The 20890-nt window shown below is 35.4% G+C and overlaps 1 protein-coding gene across 3 annotated transcripts in view; it reads right to left on the bottom strand.

Annotated features, from left to right (window-relative positions):
- Positions 1-20890, bottom strand: part of pigs (GAS2-like protein pickled eggs) — a 374848-nt gene that overhangs the window by 24756 nt on the left and 329202 nt on the right. For all 3 annotated transcript variants that reach the window (XM_081768419.1, XM_081768418.1, XM_081768420.1), the window contains exon 5: positions 6273-6366. In XM_081768419.1, the coding sequence (XP_081624545.1) occupies positions 6273-6366 (94 nt within the window). The remainder of the gene's footprint in view (positions 1-6272; positions 6367-20890) is intronic.

The raw sequence follows: 20890 nt of genomic DNA, 5'->3' as shown, positions 1-20890 counted from the left end.
TGAAAGCTGGCGTCGTCACTGCACCAGAGTAAGTTTATCTCACAGAATCGTTTTAAAATCATAAATATCTATTAGGCGTTTTATGACAGTTTTGCCTCATTTGCAGGAATATGCACGGATGCGGTTTGCTATGATACAAGAGCTGATTCTAAGAATTTAAAACACAAAGGGAAGAAGACTGAATTCGAGTAAATTTACTCGATGGCTTACAAAATCGACTCCAGTATTGTTTCAATGTTTATTACGCTCAGTGGTAGAGCGTTCACCTCTGGTGCTAGGGGTCTCGGGTTCAAACCCTGCTCCCGCCAAGTGAACTTTGTGGTGGACAAACACCGTGTGCGTGGGTTTTCTCGGGGTTCTCCCGTTTCCTCCCACTTTCTTCATTCCACCATTTCATTCATTACTCATTATCACCGTCTCCTTTAGCCTAACCGGCATAACCGTGGGACGTAAAACTCAAAATTTCATTTTCAATGTTTATTACACTAGTCATAAAGCTTGAAATACGCTATATAGTAACGAAATCGTCCACAAAATAAACTAAAAATATCTTTGATTGATTCAGCCTTATAAAAAGTATTTTCTTTGTTACTTTCTATATAAAATACGCAAACAAATTAAAAACAAAAAGAAGAAAAAACAAGTAACGCGTTTTACAAGCAATTCCTTCTTTGTAAGTCTTCATACAAAGCTAAAAAATCCTTCAATTAAAAACCCATAGTCGTTAACGAAACCACGAATTCTACTTTTTGCGAAGTTATATGAGGCAATAAGCAAAATCCAAACGAAAGTTTCAGGAACAAAAGCCTAACGTTTCCAGTATTCGCGTCACGTAGTTCAACACACGCTTCAACGCAAGGACAAACAAATCTCTCAGTAGTCAGAAAAGTTGGTTCTCTTTATAAAAGAAATCTGAAAGGAAGAAAGAACAGGTGCTTTGAAGGCAACCAATTTGTTCACTGATTCTGTTTGGTTTGACGTAGAGAAATTTATAATAATACGACGGCAAAGTTTTATTTAAATTATGTAAATATTAATTGAAATTATTCCAGAGCGGATTCGTTTGAATTTTAACAGCATTAGTAATGCTTCTTGTGATAAAATGTAAGAAACTTTCCAACTAGGAGGTTGTTGGAAAACTAGAGTGACGTTTCCTAGATATATTCTGGCACTGATAATGAAACATAAAATACTATATGTTTAATAAAGAAAACTAATCAACTCCTGAATGCTGTTGAACTTTTTATATTATTATTATTATTATTATTATTATTATTATTATTATTATTATTATAACTAACTCTATGGCCTATGGAACTCGGAGGTTCAATGCCGCGTTCACGAAAGCTCTCCATTGACTTCTATTCTTAGCCAACTGGATCCAGTTTCTACTTTGTATTCTATTTCTGCGAGATCCATCTTAATATTGTCCTCCCATCTTCGCCTAGGTCTTCCTAATGGTCGTTTTCCGATTGGTCTTCCAATTAAGATTTTGAAAGCGTTCCTACTTTCTTCCTCCTAGCTACATGACCTGCCCACCTTAGCCTCCTAGACTTGATGACCCTAACAATGTTTGGTAAACTGTATAAATTATGTAGTTCCTCGTTATGAAGTTTCCACCATTCCCTATTCCCGTTCCTCTTGGTTCCGAATATTCGTCTCAGGATCTTGTTATCAAATATTTTCAGTCTATGGTCTTCCCTCAGAGTAAGCGACCATGTTTCACGATCATATAGAACAACAGGCATGATTATTGTTTTATATATTTTAAGCTTTAAATTCATCGACAGAATTCGCGACGACAAGATATTTTGAACTGAATAATAACACTAATTCCCTGCTGTTAGTCGACATTTAATTTCTTCGTGAATATGATTTTCGTCTGTTAATATTGACCCTAGATATTTGAAACTATCCACTTTCTCAAAAGTATTATTTAATATTTATTATTATTATTATTATTATTATTATTATTATTATTATTATTATTATTATTATTATTATTATTATTATTATTATTACGAGAAATCGTCAGTTTAGAAACTACCTCAAGTGAACAGACGATATATTGAACCTCAAGCTACACAAAGATAGAACAGCTAACAACACTTGTAAAATATCACGATATATGTAATTACAACGTACCACAATACTTTTTACCCCCAAACTTCTTGTTGGTTGGTTAGATTGGTCAGCATCGAGGCTACTCAAGACCCCGTGGACCAAAGGCCCGCGCGCTAGCCACTAGATCAGCGGAAAGGGCTCAAACCAAACTTCTTGTATTTCAATTTAATTTCTTGTTACAATATAAGTTTCGTTAAGTGGAGAGAAAAATGGTAGATTAAAAAGAAATGGATAAGATATTATTAAACTCGCTTATCATAGACACGACAGGAGATGATAGGAAGAAAAAGAGGAGGAAGGGTAGGACTGCGGTGGACAACTGTCCCAAAGTTAGAAATTTTAGGATGCGGATATCCCGTCGGTGTGTTCCTGCTTGTATAGCCGTAGAGAAACAGACATACCCATAGATAAAATAACCTTCTTTTTAAGGAATTTTATGCAGTTTTTTTTAATTAAATGAAAAACTTTAGTTACTATACGCATTTCCCTTTACTTTACATACATACAGAAACACCATGTAAATTTCTCAGTACCACAAACGAAATAATATTTGAAAATCTCCCAATTATGAAAAATTGTCAAGGGAAAATTATAATTTATTGTTATTTCATATTGCTATACATGCATTATTCTATACATGCATGCACATATTTTGTAACTATGTGCAAGTAATACTTTATCTTGGATAGTTATTTGGAATGGAAAATTTTCCGAAAAAATGTAATGGAAATTTTTCCATCTTCTATCACTACCATGTAGTAATTTGGGCTTGATCATAGTAACTATTTTAACTACCTCCAATTAGTACCGAATCCGAGACGACTTTTTTAACAAAGGATTACAGGAAAATACATCTACAGCTCTTACTACTTTTAGAATTTACTATAAAACTATACTAAAATTCAATTCAGATACAGTCTTTTCTTAATCTTCCTCGCTAGAAGGGTTCACTGGATCTGCGAACGTTCAAATTTAAAGCAGTAGGCGAAAAGGAGGGTAGAGTTAAAGAGCTAACTGGCAGCTTCAGATTCTGTTCAGTAAAGGAAAACTCCACATTATATAATCACCAAGCAAGAAATTGCGGCAAAATAAAGCTAGTCTTGGACTCAGAAATGTGCGGTATTTGATCACTGTTACTTGTTGAATCTAACTACTGATGATGATGATAAGAAGTAATAATAATAATAATAATAATAATAATAATAATAATAATAATAATAATAATAATAATAATAATAATAATAATAATAATAAAAGAACTGAAGATTTTCTGAACCTATCAAGTAGGATTAATCTGCAGCTGAGATAATGCTTCATGAGCAATCAATTCCCTAAACTATCACGCTGTTTCGAAAGTAGTTATTACATAGAATTGTAGATGGCGGTAATGTAATGTCACTTGTGGCGTCGTAGCGGCAAAGGTAAAAATTACGTGATTCCATGAGTTTCCACCGGGATTCACGAGTACACGCTCTGTACTTAGCCGGATAAGTTTCTCCAATCTTTTAGAATACGAGACAAGGTGGTTACGAAACTAACACCTCTCCACAAATGTTCTACATAAAGAAAAGGAAGAAAAAGGTTATATAAAAAATAGGAGTACGAGACACAATGGTTCAACATTCATAAATGACGAGGTTCTCGTAATAAATCCTTTCAAAACCAAGTGTAAAAGATAAAAAAGAACCGACAACTACCACCTGTTACCGTATTGCGGTTACCCTTTCACAGAAAAAAAAAAACTCTTCAACGACTGCCTCACACATAAAGTAGCCAAGCGTCGCTTCTGAGGAACGAAAAAGATTATTGGTCCATTCCTTTTTGGCCTGCAGCACCTCCTACATGCTATCTCCCCGGAAAACAACAACAAATACAAAATAAATCAAATCATAAATTAAATCAGGTGGATGACCCTCGGTTTCCAATATCATAACTATACGAATAATTATACAGAAAGAAGTAATAACAATAACAATAACAATAAAAAAAGAACCCTAGAGTATATGAGACAGACAACGCTCCGAAACGAAGGAATATAAAACGGTCGATGCTTTCAGATGAATTTTGATAGGGATCGTAGTTTTGGGAAACTAAAAAAGAAGAATAATATTGCAAAACAAATTTAACAAGCCTGCTTCTTCATTTGCTGATCATATATTATATAAATAATATGCGCGGGTGTTTGTGTAACATGTATAGCATCTTAAAAGATGCTCTTTTCTATGCATGTCAGGAGCACAGAATATGTTTCTAAGATTTTTTTTCCTCTTTATTCGTATCAGAAAAGAATATTTAAGTTAGACCAAAACGATAAAAAGCGATGCAAAATGCATGAGAATGTGCTTATTGCTGATAGATACACGCATATATGTATATGATGACGGTGCACGAACTGGTTTACTTATCTTTTTAACGTATAGATATTTGGTTCCACCTATTTGCTTCCAAAGCCGAAAGGCTAATAACTTTTCTGCTAGCAATTAAGATGATGAGATGAAGATGATTTAGGTGGATTTTTTTTCTTTGCAGTAAGTTTACTAAATGCGGATAGGTACTTAATATTTAAAAGGTTCCCCCTTATATGGACGTGATACAGATATTAAAGCCATTTTCGAACCTAAAATTGGTCAACTATTTTTGACAGTAACTCAAGTGAGATTTTATTAAGTTTTTAACACATAACTGCAATACGTGCTTAATCTCTCTTTCCTTTAATAAAGTTTTCCTTTTACAATCACTGCATTGAATACCATTATAAAGATATTATGCTTTCCTTTTAAGCTTTACATCGTGACTTGGGGTTTTCTCGGGGTTCTTTCGCTTTGTCCCACATTCTTATCGCACTAATCAATTAAAGTGGTTAGAGGATGAAGGTGGTATGCAACAAATTGTACATTTCGGGAAAATCAACAAATTGTACATTCACAACTTCGTTAACATACACCCTTCGTTGTTTCTAAATCTCTTCATTCAGACGAGGACTAAATGATACGTGCATGAACCGCCAGAATTCAACGTTTCGAAAAATGTAACATAACACTTTCATCCTCTAAGGGCTTCAATTCTTTCATAATCCCTACTTTCATTAATCCATCGTCTCCTTTAGCCTAAAGGGCATAACCACGGAAAGATAAAGTATATCATTTCATTTTTCAATCAGTCCTACCCCATGTTTTCACATTCTCTTCATATCTGTGTAAGTATTTAATGCTTAGAAAATACACTTCCTAACATAATTTGTGTTTCGATATTATCCTTGTCAAATAATATGTCTTTCATACCGATTGAAAGCATTGGCGATGATTGAAAACCTCAAGGAAAATATACGCCATGCCGTAAACTGTGGGATACATATAGCCTACTTGTCTTTCAGATAATGTGTGTTCATTTTATTGAGATTTTTTTTTTAAAAGCGAAAAACATATTTTGGTCTTAATAGCGGTACAACTGCACTCCTACGTTACCTTTGCTACCAAGATAATTGAAACCTCGAATTCCTAGGAAAGGGGGAGGGGATAGCATCGAAAAAAAAAAAAACTTACGTGCCTAACCAGAAGATATGCTTTCTGTTGCTAAATGTATGGTAACGTTTGTAAACAGTTTTTAAATGAAAGGAAGTTGATTCTTAATTAGCGAGGTATAACAGTACAAAAAAGGAAAAGTAAGCAAAGTATTCATAATAAATATCTGGGCGAAGTTCGAAATATTTAAGATAAATAATTTTCTTAGAAGAGTTTGCAGATATGGGCAGATTCAATATTGATCAAAGAGCCGCAATCGTGGAACTTTATTTTGAAAACCAACAACCTATTACTGCGATTGAACGAGGCAATTGGAGACGTTTTAATGTAAGAAACGCACTCTAGGAAATGACTACATGCAATTTGATTACACATTTTCGACAACAGGGATCTATAACTGACCTGTTTTGAACACGGACGCCATGTTCTTCCAATCCACAGCAGAATAAGAACAAGGATGTACGAAGTTGAAAATGGCAGGCACTTGAAGAATATTATATAGACCCTACTTCTATACCAGCACTTCTTCCTTCTACATTTCTTTAAAAAGTTATTGGTTTATCAGATCACATAGTTACCTTTGGGATACCCAATATCCTAATATAGTAGAAGATTGACCATTCTTACCTGTTTTACATCGGCAAGGGTCGTGTTTGTCCAAATAGTGAGCCAGGGTGTCCCAACCGCCTCCAACTCGTACCATTACGTGATTCCTCAATATCTACAGATAAAATTGAAAATAAATGTTGATTAGAATTATTACATACAATTAACTCACGGAAAATTCATTAGTAATGCTGTAGTTTTTTTTCAAAAGAATATAGGCTATAGACCGTACTCTACTGGGAGAAAGAATAAAATGGACCAACGTACTGTTCAGACAGCTATGTGTCTATAGATAATAATAATAATAATAATAATAATAATAATAATAATAATAATAATAATAATAATAATAATAATAATAATAATAATAATAATAATGCTCTTTTGTGGCTAAGTACCTGACATAGTGTATTTTTGTTTTCTAACGTATATCGCCTCGGGTTCAATATCTGATGGGGACTGAAGATACATTACGCATTCGGCTAAACACGAACTTAAGAACATTCAAATATACTGAAATGTCCTTATTTATAACTTGTTTCTTATAATATAAAGTAATAGATCAAACTGCATCTGATTTCTAACTTTATCATATCACTTGCCACGTAGCTCCCTCAATGAGAACATCATGAAAGGTTATTTTAGTGACGTCGAATAATCCCCGATATTACGACGGTTTTCTATAATTCATTGCAAAGAAACGAGGATTGTGTAGTCATATTGCTACACATTTTAACCAAAATAGTTTTAACTAGACGAGGTTCCGGAGGGGGTATAAAAAGATGTGATACGTATTAACCAGACTAATATCCCGGAGACGTATATAAAATATGTGATGCGTTTTAATCAAAATAGTTTTAACCATACTAGTATCCTGGATGTGGTATTGGGGTCTGTGTAACTTTAATTTTTTTTTTAAACATGAAAATATGTTCTGAAAATTTGGAGTACACCCCATAGACCATGGTAGAGGTTATCACTTATCTTCGGTAGTTACATACAACCGTAATAAGATACTACGTATTCAGCATAGTGTTATTGTATTTGTTATGTGGACAGTTTAAAGGCTTTCAGGTTGAGGTACTCCTTTAAGTGCTTTCACAAATGCATTATATAATTTGTTAAAGATTTGACCTGTCGTTAATATTTCTCTAATAAATAATGGCAATGGTATTTCTTTTAAGGTAACACCAAAAGAAAATTGCTTTCAGCATCCTTCCTTTCTACAAAAGCATGTTAGAAGCGAAAAATCTTAAGTGGATGTTTTTTTTTTTTTTTTTTTTGTAAAATATATGCATTTTTATGGGAGTATCTGTGCACCAACTATCTACCGAACTATTTACATATGGAAATGCTAATGGGGAGGGGAAAAAGAATCAGAGTTAGCTAGGTTAAAAAAAATACTCGTTCTCGTCGGTGTTAAAAGATAAACCAATGGACTATTATAGTAGCTAATACATCAAACTGAAAAATGAGATAAGGGTGTACTTCTTTATGTTGAAGACACGTTCTTCGTTTTTCTAAACCCCCTTTTTTACTAAATACCTTAACACCTCTATAAACCTTTCAAAAGACTGAATAATTAACACTGTCTAATGGATCAGGTTTCTCACTTTTTTTCTTTTTGTAATCTTTTCCAGTACAAATTACACATGCATTGAATATAGATCATTAACATTAGAAAAGGTTTAGAGGAAAATATTTTGATATTCTTTCTGATTTGTTCCTGGAATTCCATCGGTTGAAAAACGAATGGGCGTGATTTTGAATTATGATCATTCTTTTTTTAAAGTATTATTTTCTTGGTTTGTGCTAGGAATCTTTTATTTTAAATTGGAACACATTAACTCAGCTCAGAGCTTATTACATATTGATTTATGGTAAATGCATTTATATATATACAGGGGAAGATTCATTTTTATTGCCTCTTAGTCATCCCGAAAATATGCTTATATCTTCCAGAATTGCAGTTTGCTTATGTATTCTCATAATGGGATAAAACAAAACAATTTTCCATGTCTCAAATTCGAGCGACTGCAATAGATGAACAGCAAGCATCACTGCATTACAATTGGGTTCGAATCCGGCATCTTGATCTTTTGATTTTTTTTCAGAATTTTCCGTCAGTTCTATCATGGTAATACTGGGAAGATATTTTGAAACTTGGACCATGCATAATGTCCTCTTTCCTTCTCATTTCCAATCATTGGTATTATCAATGTAAAAAAAAAGTATATGTCTATACCTCAAAGATTATTATTATTATTATTATTATTATTATTATTATTATTATTATTATTATTATTATTAAACTTAATTTTTGAACTGAAAAAGAAAGGTATTCATGGTCATATTGTTGAATTACCATATTGTATTCATCTTGTATAACTTAGAGAAGGATGAAGAATAAGATATTAAGTAGAAACAAGTGGTTCCGCGTAGCGTAGTCGTTAACACTCTCGTCTTTGATGCGAGCAGTCCGGGTTCGGTTCTCAGTGGAGACACTCGATCGAAAAAGTGTAACAGTTTTTTCAGGCCACCCATCTTAAGTGAGGATTTTCCTGGGTTTCCCTCATTCACGCCAGGCAAATGCCGGTATGGTACCTAACATAACGGTTCCAGATCGTTTCCTTCATTCCCCATTCCTTTCCTCCTCTCCTCATTATCTTTCATATATGTGACGAGCTAACATGACCATAGATGCTGAAAGCCGAGGAATCTATTCTCTAATCCCTTAAGAGGCCTCATTAAGGCGAAATTAAAATACCGCTAATTTTACAGTAATTATGTGATATCTTCCAACAGATAAAAGATAATCGAAATGTGGAACAAGAGCGCCTTAGACAATATTATTTTGCGTGAGGTACCGTTATCACAAGTCACCTAGCGGCTTTCCGTTTTCAGCCGTTTAGAAACGCGAAAATAAATGCCGATTTTCAAAATGGCTCCAAATCGAAAGCAGATAAGTGAGTCGTGATAACGGGATCTCATGTAAAATGATATTGTCTAGGGCGCTCTTGTTCCACATTTCGATTATCTTTTATCTATTTGAAGATATCACATAATTACTGTAAAATTAGCGATATTTTAATTTCGCCGGGATGAGGCCTCTTAAGTAGAAACAGTGGTATATTCGTGGAAAGGGCTAATAATTGCCATGCTGTAGAAGCAAACACCACGCAATAAGACTACACAATCCTCGTTTCTTTGCAATGGTTCTGGGACCTAACTTTTTGGTTAAAACATATCACATATATTTTGTGTCCCCTCTGGACAATTGTATCGTTAAAATTATTTTGAAAAAGATATTTTACGTAACTTTTATACTAAGTTTTTGCTTGTAAATGTTTGAACTTTCCTGACACCTAAAATTTTAATGAGCACTTCGTTTCTTCATCATCATCCCGCATCCCTGTCAAAAATGCAGTTCATTGGTTTAATGACTCGACCACAGAGGCGGATCCAGAGGGGGGCGATCGGGGCGATCGCCCCCCCCTCACAAGAGGAAACTTTCTTATTTTATATATACATAAACCCATCCATAACAAGTTTGGAGCTCTTAAAAGTAGCAGTATTACCGCCGACCGCCCCCCCCAGAAGTCCGTCCTGGATCCGCCCCTGCTCGACCATAAAAGTAATACCAATGAAATTTACTCAATGGTTCTGTCTCCCAATGCCCCTTTTTTTCTGACTAAAACGTGTTATTGATTGTTAAATACATGTTTCTACATTAATTTTTACTTTATATTACTTTTTTCTCTCTCTAAATTTCGCTGACGTACTTTTGCGACGTAATCCTTTTCTAACTTAGGGGGCACCGCTGCTGGAAGTAGTTCGTTGCTTTATGGTATCAAATTAGATTAAAAGTAATGTTTCAAGGCCCATTTTTTTTTCTCCACGGTTAAGATTTTTTAAATGTTGGAAATATTGCAAAAATGTCAGCCATAATAATCTAAGGGAAGATAAGATAAGTGAAACAGATATTTCCTCGTAAGCAACACTAAGAAAAAAAAAAGTATTGACTTGTATAGTAGCCTCACTCTAAAGACAGCCACTTGCTCACAAAAAGAAGCCGCCCCCGTGTGCGGTTTCTCTTCATACTGTCCTGTTTGGCTTTCCTCTCCCTTTGAAACTGACTGACGGGACATAAACTGAACCCAAACTGTTGCCAAATTTTTGGCAATGATCTTTTTCTTTGAGAAAACCTCACCCACACACACTATTAGATACATGAAAAGAGAAGAGAGAGAGAGGGAGAGAGGGAAAGGAAGGTACTACGTGTGGCAACGTTTAGCTTTTTCTTCTTGCAAAGACACCACAAACTTTATGACGGCTTCTTTGTGCTAAATTCAAAGTCTTCCGACTGGCTATCGTCTGGGTGCGCATTCTATAGTATGCTAGAGTCAATTTTGAGTTCAAGTTCATTAAAACTGGCAAAAAAGCTAAATAACACAACAAAAGCTGCACTTCACGAGCTTACAATGAGATTACAAGAAAGTATGCTTCTTCATTCTATTCACTCTATATTAACTAGTCTTGTAATTAATTCGCCGTGAAGTTAAATCTTATCTCACTTACGATTAAGAAGTTTCTCATCCGTAATTAAAAGTTTCATAATATGTTTTGATGAAATCAGAGATTTTTTTTTTTAAATCTCATTTAAACACTGCAATAAAATTATGGAGCACGGGCAGAAAATTAATATCGCTATCCAAACCGTTTGATTTGAACGAGATATTTTAATTAAATATGTTGGTAACACTACTCATATACATGTTGATTTGTTTTGAAATTGCAGAAACATGTTCACGTCGCAGCAGATCCTTTGACAGTAGGGAACATGCATGAACACTGTCTTTGAACGTTGCAATCATCATCCAAACTAGAAGTCTACGCAATGACTTTCCTTCCAACGAACAATGTGTTACCACTACTGAAATTCATCTCCAATTGTACAAAGTATACGGTGACAAAATAACTTAGCGTCATGCGACTGTGGAATGGTGTGCATTGCACGAGAATGAGAGTAAGGAAGGCCATCATTTCAATAGCGAATGACAGGTCTTACAACAAGCGATTTACAGTGCACAACACCGCAGCTGAAGTAGAAATTTCGTGTGAAAGTGTGACTTTATATAATAAAGAAGTGCAAAATTTGAGTAAGAAATGATTATCGCATTTTCAACTGAAGTTGTTCAAATATCACAGAAAATCTTGTCTTACGCAACGAAAAATGCTAAAATAAAATAATTATGTAGAAAAAAATAGATTTTGAATTGTAATTCCAAGCAGCTCTAAATAGATGTATACCCTAATGCTTAAGGATGTTCTATTCGTTGTTTCTTTCATACAAGCGCTTTTTTTTTTTTTTTTTTTTTTTTTTTTTTTTTTTACAACTTTGTAGTCTACCGTATGCGGAATATCATGTCATGAATTTTGCGAGTATTTAGGAGAATGATTGTATTACTTAAGTAATTTTGCAAAATTTTACCAATTTTAAGTTTATTTTAATCTTGACAATTGCCTACGTATTTAAATAATAGGAGACACCATAGTCTAGTGGTTAGAGCGTTGGATTCATGTCCGCGTGGTCCCAGGTCCGACTCCCGGCCGATGCTTCCTCAATTTTCGGCGTCCACCCAGTGTCGTGAATACAAGACGTGACGGCCACTAAGTCTAGAAAGCTCACGATACTCTGGTTAGCGATAGGGTGACGCGACGCGTCGACCACGTGTTCATCGTTAGGGTGGACGTAGTTCCACCAGTCGCTAACAGATGGCGTGGAGCGGCCCAGGCCCACAAATTGAGCCGTTACGCTAAGTGGTTTGAAGTGGTAATTATTTAAATAATATTGAATACTTTTAGTGCATATTATACACACTTCATGTTAAATTTATTTCAGTTTATGTGTGTGTGAGAAAGAGAGAGGGATTTTTTAAAAAATTATTACAATACTGACATTTCTCTGTAATTTGAAAATTGTAAAGATTTTGCGACTCTACTACGAATTTCTTCCAAGTTAACTTGAACGCAAATCCTTCCAACGCAGCAAGACTGCCGTGTCCAAGGCTTTGTATGATGTGAAACACGCACGAAAACTGAACAAATATCTCTAGTGTTGGTGATGAAAGGAAATAGCAAGTTGAGTTGTGCGCTTTACTTCAACGAGTGAACAAAATCAATATCTGGTGTGGATTTTTTCCCTTTGTCTTTAAAAGAAACTCAACACACTTTTCGTGTGCCATAATCATCTGCAAAGAAGTGATTCGGAAATGTCTGCATTAATCTCTGGCTCCTTATGTCATAAAAATAGCTGATAAATGGTCAAAGTAAACTTCAGATAGTTTTGAAGAACGTAAAATACACACGAAAAAAAAATCATATCAGTGTTGCCAACACAATTATTTTAGCACTACATCTAATTGGTTGTTTGGGTGTTTGATTAAGGTTTATAATTCTTTTCAGAAGCGAGCCTATATGAGACGTGAACCTACAGCTTAATGCGGGATCCAAACCACATGAGCTTAGGGATGGATCGAGACAAGATGAGACAAGACTTAATGCAGTCTCGATTTTAAAAGAAGAAAATCCAAGGACAGACAATAAAATGATGAAAATTCAGTACCGATAAGAACACCACAAATTGAGTTTGTTCATTATAAAATCAAAGTTCGAATCTGAGTTCCAGAAGAAGTGCTGTGTCAGAGCTGCCGTGACCTCCTGTATAGTCTGATGATTTTAGGAAAAATTCTGAAAGTACAATGAGCCCGAGTGCACCCATCCTAAATGGATAAATCACAGCAGCGCCATATGATATGCTCTTTAATGGCAACATGTAATATTAAATATATTAGTCGATCATCGATGACTTAAAATGGTGACGTGTGATCAATACCATACTCTGAATAGGAAAGACCGAACTATTAACAACGTAGTACAACGCCATCTTCTTAGACATTGCACGATGAAGCGTAAAAATAAGAAATGCCATGAACGAAAAGAAGACTTTTCTATCATTTGTTAATTTCAAACCAAACGGATCTCCATGGTTTATAGCTTGTACGGTGTAATGACTCAATCACAGAGACAAAAAACATTGCTTTGTTACGAAAATCCGAGAAATTAATTTGTCTCGTCATTTTTTCCTATTTACTGCACGGTTTAGTACATAAAAAGGATGTTAACGTATCATGTACTTAGTTTTATTCAACATGTGTCTAATCGAGCGATTCTGAAGGTAAATTGTGTGATCGCAATTTGATCAAAAAGTTGAGTTCAGTGTTGATGATACAGATCTCCTACCATTCTTTTTCGTCAGATATAAGAGGCCAAATTCAAAAAGGCTGCAGTGGTATTGCGCCTCAGTATTCACAGTGTCTCTTCATGGCTAAGGGGTTACCGCTATTGGTTTCTAAATATGCAGTCCCGTATTCGATCCTCGGTGAGGATACTTGCCTGGGATATAAGCCTGGAAAGTTATTCAAATTTCAATTTAATAGTACGATTCGTCTCAAATAGTCTAAGTGGTGTGAAAAGGAACGTCAGACTTCAAGCAGGCAGTCGACATGATATGCAACAAAAATTTAAACCCTATACAGTGATCTATCCAAGGACGTTATAAAATAGAGGATTTGCCTATAGAACAAATTCGTGAAGCCATACGTCTCAGTTTCGCCACACCCACTCCGCCTGCTTCGCCTACCAAGATCGCAATGTTTTGAGCCAGCATCCATGGCGGAAAGGAGAGTAGCCAATCAGACGTACCGATGATCGGTTGTTTCTTTGGCTTCATTGAATTCACAGGATGAAGATACATATGGGCAGATCCTCTATTTTATAACATCTTAGATCTATCAATCTACATGTATGTATAAAGGAGCAAGGAACTATTGCACCAGAGACGAAGCAGTCTACCACTGAAGCACCGTGGCAGCCCCTGAATTAAATATATTGTCAAACTTGGAGTAAACTAAAAGATCGTGTGTCTATCACCTTGAACTTCCAAAAGAACCGTTGTGCCAAGAAATTTTAAGTTTTCACTTAAAAGATTAATTTCCCGTATAGCATGCCATAAAGTCATCTCTTTTGTAACCGTCCGATACATAAACAGTACAGAAATGCCGCGGTGAAAGTATAAGAAAAAAGGCGTTGTTAAAAAAGAGAACTTATTTCTAGTATATATAGGAATGGAAAGCAATTGAGTAACTAAGGCACTAAGAAAAAGAGATTTATAAGCCGTAACTCCAACAGCGTGCTTAATCAGTTCCATTTGTACTTTCGTTGTGGCCTGTTTGCAGCGAATTGGAATTCTTTTTACCTTGGACCTACCACTCGCTTTTGTTACTGCTATAATAAGTTCTGATGACTCATAAATTGTGAAAAGGCCTGATTCAAACAAAACAGAAGGTACTGCTGTTTTCCATTCTTTAAACGATACACCAGCCGCATTTTACTTCAAACTTACAAAGCTTTCATTAAAAAATAATAACTACAGGGTAGCCAATTATACGATAACAGTCATATATATACTGTTCATTTTATATTCTGCGAATGAGTTCTATAGTCTAAACAGTGAAGATGGGAAATGAAATAAGTAAAATTGTGAAATGATAGAAAAATAAGATAGATGCCCATCTTTCTCTAGACAGATAAGAATATTATGCATACCAGCTTAACGAACTAAAACAGGATTCTTTATTTAAGTGTAACCATAACAATGGGAAAGAATTTCAGCCGTATAATAATAATAATAATAATAATAATAATAATAAAGTAAAATAAGCTTTAATATGTGATATAGTCCTGGATCCACAGTACATGCCCGTAAAAATTTGTGGGTGCACGGAGTTTTATTGTTGCATTGTGTTCTTCGACCTATCGTTGTCTACTTTTTCTTGGGTAGACATCTCAATTATGGTCGCTTATCTTCACACACGCCATTTTCCAATATGGCCGCCAAATAAGCAACCAACATGCATAACTAAGGAACTAAGTCACCTAGGAAAGTGATTTTGGTGTCGAATCATACGTTTTCGAGGTCAAGGAAGTGAAATATTACCATAAAATTGTTATATATTGAAGACTTTTATATATTACGGACAAAACATACACTATGTATATACAGGGTGGACCATTTTAATTCATCCACGGGAATATCTCGAAAACCACAAATCGAATCAAAGGAAGTTTTCAATTATATTTGTTCACCACAAAGAGAGACATTTTGGCGTACTCTTCAATACCAACATATTAACAGTGTTGCCAATCCATCACAAAGTTGTATTATTTTAAAAGTTACTATGTCAGGTTATTACAAATTTCAAATCTACATTTAAAAATAAAACAAACAATACCACACTTATTGTTCAGTGTTGTAAACTAACGACGCTACAATATCACAAACATTAAAAACAACCAAGCATTGAAGGCTTCTGAAATAATAATTACGCAAATGAGACTTACGGGACAAGACATATCGAATGCACCTTAGTGTCTAATACTATCATCATGATTTGACTATTTCGAATAGATTTGAACAAAATTATAAGAAAATAAAAATTTGTCTTTTTGAATTGGCTTTACTTCGGAAATAAAGTTAATATACGAAATGGCTTTACGTTTACAATATATATAAAAGCAGTAAACCAAATATTGTGCTATTAGTAAAGGTATGAATTAATATTTGTTAATGGTCCAAAATATCATTAATATAAACAAATTGAACCATTAGAAAAGGTGCTGATGTGGCTAAACAACTGAGTATTCTTACAATATTTCCCACATATAAACAACATTATACACAACATTTTAGCAACTCTAATATTATTTTGTCATGTTTAATATATGCTATTTTTGTGTCAAAATATAAAATATCAATATCAACAATAAAATCAAGTGGTTTCATAAAGAGCACTGCGTTATCCTTTCACAATTTAAGTCTTTCCCGCACATATCTTATACCTCACATTTGAGCAACCTTATTATTTAAACCACTAAAAGTAGTTTATTTTTGCAAATAAAGATTAAAGATTACCTAATATGCGTCCAAATTTATGTCTGAAACAAAATGGATGTGACTTACAGCTAAGAATTTTCACAGCGCTTGTAACAAAGACAGTACATTGTACACACCATTTGAAATTTCTTACATATATATTGTTTACAATTGTTTGTTTTGCAAGAACACACTCGCAATACAGCATCTGGTAAAGATTGGAAACACTTTTTCGGTCTCAGGAAACCGTCTACTTCCTCCCATCGAAATTTCACAGGTCTTTCAGTAATATGTTCCTTTTCTAATGACAACAGAGATTCTTCGATGACCAAGTACGCGCGTTTAATAGGACCTCAAATAATAGATGAAGTGTGTTGCAGCTCTGATGAGTTTAGGGCTCAGTCGATGAAGTTCATAGCATAAACCATCAAAAAGTTTCTACTTTAGTCGATTTCGCCCACACTTTCGTAAAATATGTTTCTGCATTCCTCATGTCTTTAGCTGAGAGACTGCTTGTTTCAGCAAAACGAAGATAATTTGTTGGTTGTGCATTCAGTGCTGCATTGTTTGTACCCACTTTATTTACAATGCCATTGCCAGTGAGAATGTGAGCCTTGAGGACGACGCTACTCATTTTGTCTCTAAGTGTATCATATAAATGGTGAATAGGAATGAAACGATTCTTTTCTCCCACCCTAAACGTTACCTACAATTGCTTCAGCCCTTTACTACTCAAGGTTGCAAAATATCTTAGTAACAAAATAGCCGCATCAGTATCATTGGACAACTCGCTGCGCGCCGCGTTCAAGTACCCAGTATGTGTGAGGTACAATTCTTTGGTCGGCTTCTTCAATGTTTGATGTGAACATTTCAATATTACTTACGTTTCCTTTTACGCGTACGGTAGCAGGAAGGACAATGTCATTTATTACAATTCCGCTTATAACAAGAATTAAGTCTGTTTGCACACGAGTCGAGTCGAGACAGTATTTTCCTGAGAAAATTCGAGTCGAGACACAGCTCTTCCAATAGAAAAATATACGTTTTTCGAGTCGAGACATCACTTTTACAGCACATTTTCGAGACGAGACAGCCTCAAATCTTGTCTCATGCGCATCCCTAAGTTTGTTGAAGGTTTTTCAAGTATATTTTTTTGCTGATGCTTGAGCATTATTTTATTTTGAACGGCATTCCAGAATTTCAGTTTGGATTGGTATATGAGTCTGAGACTGAAGGCAAGCGAGATGAATAGATCCGATAGTGCCTGATTGACGTACTCTCTTACTTTCTTTGAGTGAATTGTCACAATAACTCTCAAAAATAAAGTGTATTTCTTTGGCTGGGCATACTTTAGTGGTTCGTTCAATAACAGCGTTTATTGCTTCTCCAAAGTTATTAAATACTAACATTTTCAACATTGTTATCTGCGACATGAAATCGACAACTACAGTAGTCCATGTTTGAAAGTTTGGATGAAATGAGGTACTCTTGTCGATTTTTTTCTCCAATCAAGTGTGCGATACTTGCTCATATTATGTTGGTCTCGAAGGTGCATCACCTTCAAACCACTAACTTTAATTTACGAGATCATGAGAGAGTATTTCTTGCATTGTCAAACCTCTTTCATTTGCAATGTGATTTTCTTCTGAATCTGTGCAAAATCCCTTGATTTGATTATGGCAGGTGTCACAGTTACGTTGTTTGTGGTAAGAGTTTCGAAGGTGGGGACATAGACTTTTTCAATTCTGTCCGTCAGTTTTCTTTCTTTGGTAAAGAAGCGCTCTTTCCTAAATTTCTCATTGTTACTCCTTGTATCTCTTAATACACCTAAAATTTTCGCCCTCACATCCTCAGAAACAATTTGCTTTGTCACAATGTTGTGTAAAATAAAAGAACCATCAAATTTGAATGGATCACCTTCTGCTATTATGAACTGAAGCAAACGATTGGCTTTGCTTCCCTGTTAAGTCATGATGAACTGTTTCTGTGTGACTCACTACCTGTGCATTTATAAGATTGTTCCAAACATTGGCAATGGCGAGAACTTCCTGATAGGTCAGTTGCCATTCAGTAACGTACTAAGTTTTACGCGTTTGTCCAATTATTCCTTTCGTACTTTTTAGAGCTCGTTGAATTGTTTCATATCTGGGCCCACTGCATGTAATGGTGCCGGCTTTACAGAAACTACAAACTGACCATTCAAGAACTTTTCATGCAAGTAAGGACAATCTATTCCAAGGCGCTTCATTAATTCCAAGTATCATGATTCAGGTAATTGAATTGCTGAAATATAGGGATTAATGACTCAACGGTCTCAACATGTAAATCCCAGTCTCTTCGCGATCATACGTTACAAAGATTTTGATGAGTCCTTCAATGTTAAGGAAATTGTTGAGGGAACTGCAAAGTTCTGATTTCGCGTTAGATTCGTTCACAAATCTTAAATAGCAGTCTCTTAGTTGTTGACTTGAAACTAACAGTTGACTATGGAGGAATTTACATTTTTCTTCTCTATTTTGCAAGGTCAGTTGAAACTGATTTACTTCTTTAAGCAAATTGTTGTATGCTTCCTTTTCGTTACTACTCCAGAGAGCATCCCAAATCATTTTCTCGAGTACTTCAGAGACAATTAACATTCCTTGAAACGCCCGAACATAATATTTTCCATTCAGTACACTCTTAACTGAATTCGCTCTGAAGATCTATGTTTCAACCAGAGCATCATCGAAACTGCTACCAAGGAGGTACTTCCCACCATACCGTAGAGCCACTTTTGTGGAATGAAACATTCTAAACATTGGCAATATGTCATAAAATTCCTTTAGGTTACTTAGAACTGTACACAACTGTACAGAATACTCCTTCGTTGCAGAAGACTGGAAGGTTGGGTTGTCTCAATATTTGTCTCACAGATTCAAAGATTTTAAGGGCAGTACACACAGTAGCGTAATCGGTAATTGGGAAAGGAATAACAGGCAGAAACCCAACTTGTTTAATTGGTACAACTTTGGATGAAATTAAAGAGTGTATATTTCTCCACGAGTTGGTGATACGAGCTGAGCGTCGCCTGAAAACGCACCACATCGAGTAAGAGAAATAACAAACTTAGTTTTAGAGCACATGTGGATGCCTCATCAGATGAATGAATGCCAACATCCTCAGCTACTTTAGAGTTGTTCGGAAGAGCAGGGTTGGTTGTACTCTTCCTTCGATTTAGTATTTTTTTTCGACACGGTAGCTCACACAAAAGTTTACGAGTTTTGTTCATCAGTGCAGTTTGTGAATTTTTTTCTGTGGATCTCTTCTGATGTTTTATGTTGAAAAAGAACCACGGCAGTACGATGGCTCTCAAATGTGCCTGAGAGCGGTGAATATCCTCAAAGTAGAACCTGTCAAGAGCTCCTATTGAAAAGTCTCTTAAGTTGAAATGACTTGGTATCGGTGTGCCAGCTTTGGACCTGCTCCGAAATAAATTCTTGCGTACACCCCTGGCTATATTATATACAAGACTTCAATATATCGCAAATGTAAGGTAATATTTGAATTCTTTGACCCCGAAAACCTATGATTCGACACCAAGATCACTTTCCTAGATAACTTAGTTCCTTAGTTATGTATGGTGATTGCTTATTTGGCGGCCATATTGGAAAATGGCGTCTGTGGAGGTAAGCGACCATAATTAAGATGTCTACCCAAGAAAAAATAGAAAGCGATAGGTCAAAGAACACGATGCAACAATAAAACTCCGTGCACCCACAAATTTTTACGGGCATGTACTGTGGATCCCGGACTAATAGGAATGTAGGAAATTCTGATGTTTTATATTCCAAGTTAACTGGAGACCCATGTCTTGAAAAGATGTTAGGATGAAGAAAGCTTTGAGTTTTACGTCCCACGATTATGCCGGTTAGGCTAAAGGAGACGGTGATGATGAGAGATGAGTGAAATGGTGGAATGAAGAAAGTGGGAGGAAACGGGAGAACCCCGAGAAAACACACGAGCACGGTGTTTGTCCACCACAAAGTTTACTTGGCAGGGGCTGGGATCGAACCCGGGACCCCAAGCACCAGAGGTGAACGCGATGTTAGGATGAAGTATCAAAATGAAAAACGTGAATACTATAATAAAGGGACCAAAAGGAGTTGCTGAGATTTGAACTAGGACACGCACACAAAAACACGTGCTAACTAACAATTTACGAACATGATTCTTTAAGGTAGCATGTGCTGCCAGAATTACAACTATAAATGGGAAAAATCAGATTAAAACACACACACATTTTTTTTTTAATTAGCTACATATCTTGACCGATAGCTTTGTGAGAAAAATTACTATGGAAATATTCAATGCGAAATAATATTTAAAATGTCATGAATGCGTTTTTATTCTTATCTTTCGGAGAGAGCTAGCTGTATTTAGCTTCAAAAATATGGAATTGGCAACATTCATGAAGCCAAGATGAGAAAAAAAAAACGCAAATCGCAGTCGAATAGCGTTACTGTTTTCCTTTCATACGTGATCTTGGTACATACAAAACGGCAAGCTTATTTCATCCTTCCCCACTAATTTTCTTTCCCCTTCACCTCCTATATGTTTGGATTACCTGTTGTTAGCAACCAAACAGCAAAGAATATGAATTTTCTTT

The sequence above is a fragment of the Thermobia domestica genome, chromosome 8 (assembly GCF_964235325.1).
Source record: "Thermobia domestica chromosome 8, izTheDome1.hap1.1, whole genome shotgun sequence".
Taxonomy (NCBI): Eukaryota; Metazoa; Arthropoda; class Insecta; order Zygentoma; family Lepismatidae; genus Thermobia; species Thermobia domestica.
The sequence above is the reverse complement of the archived record's forward strand: the minus strand, read 5'-3'. Positions and strand labels throughout refer to the sequence as shown.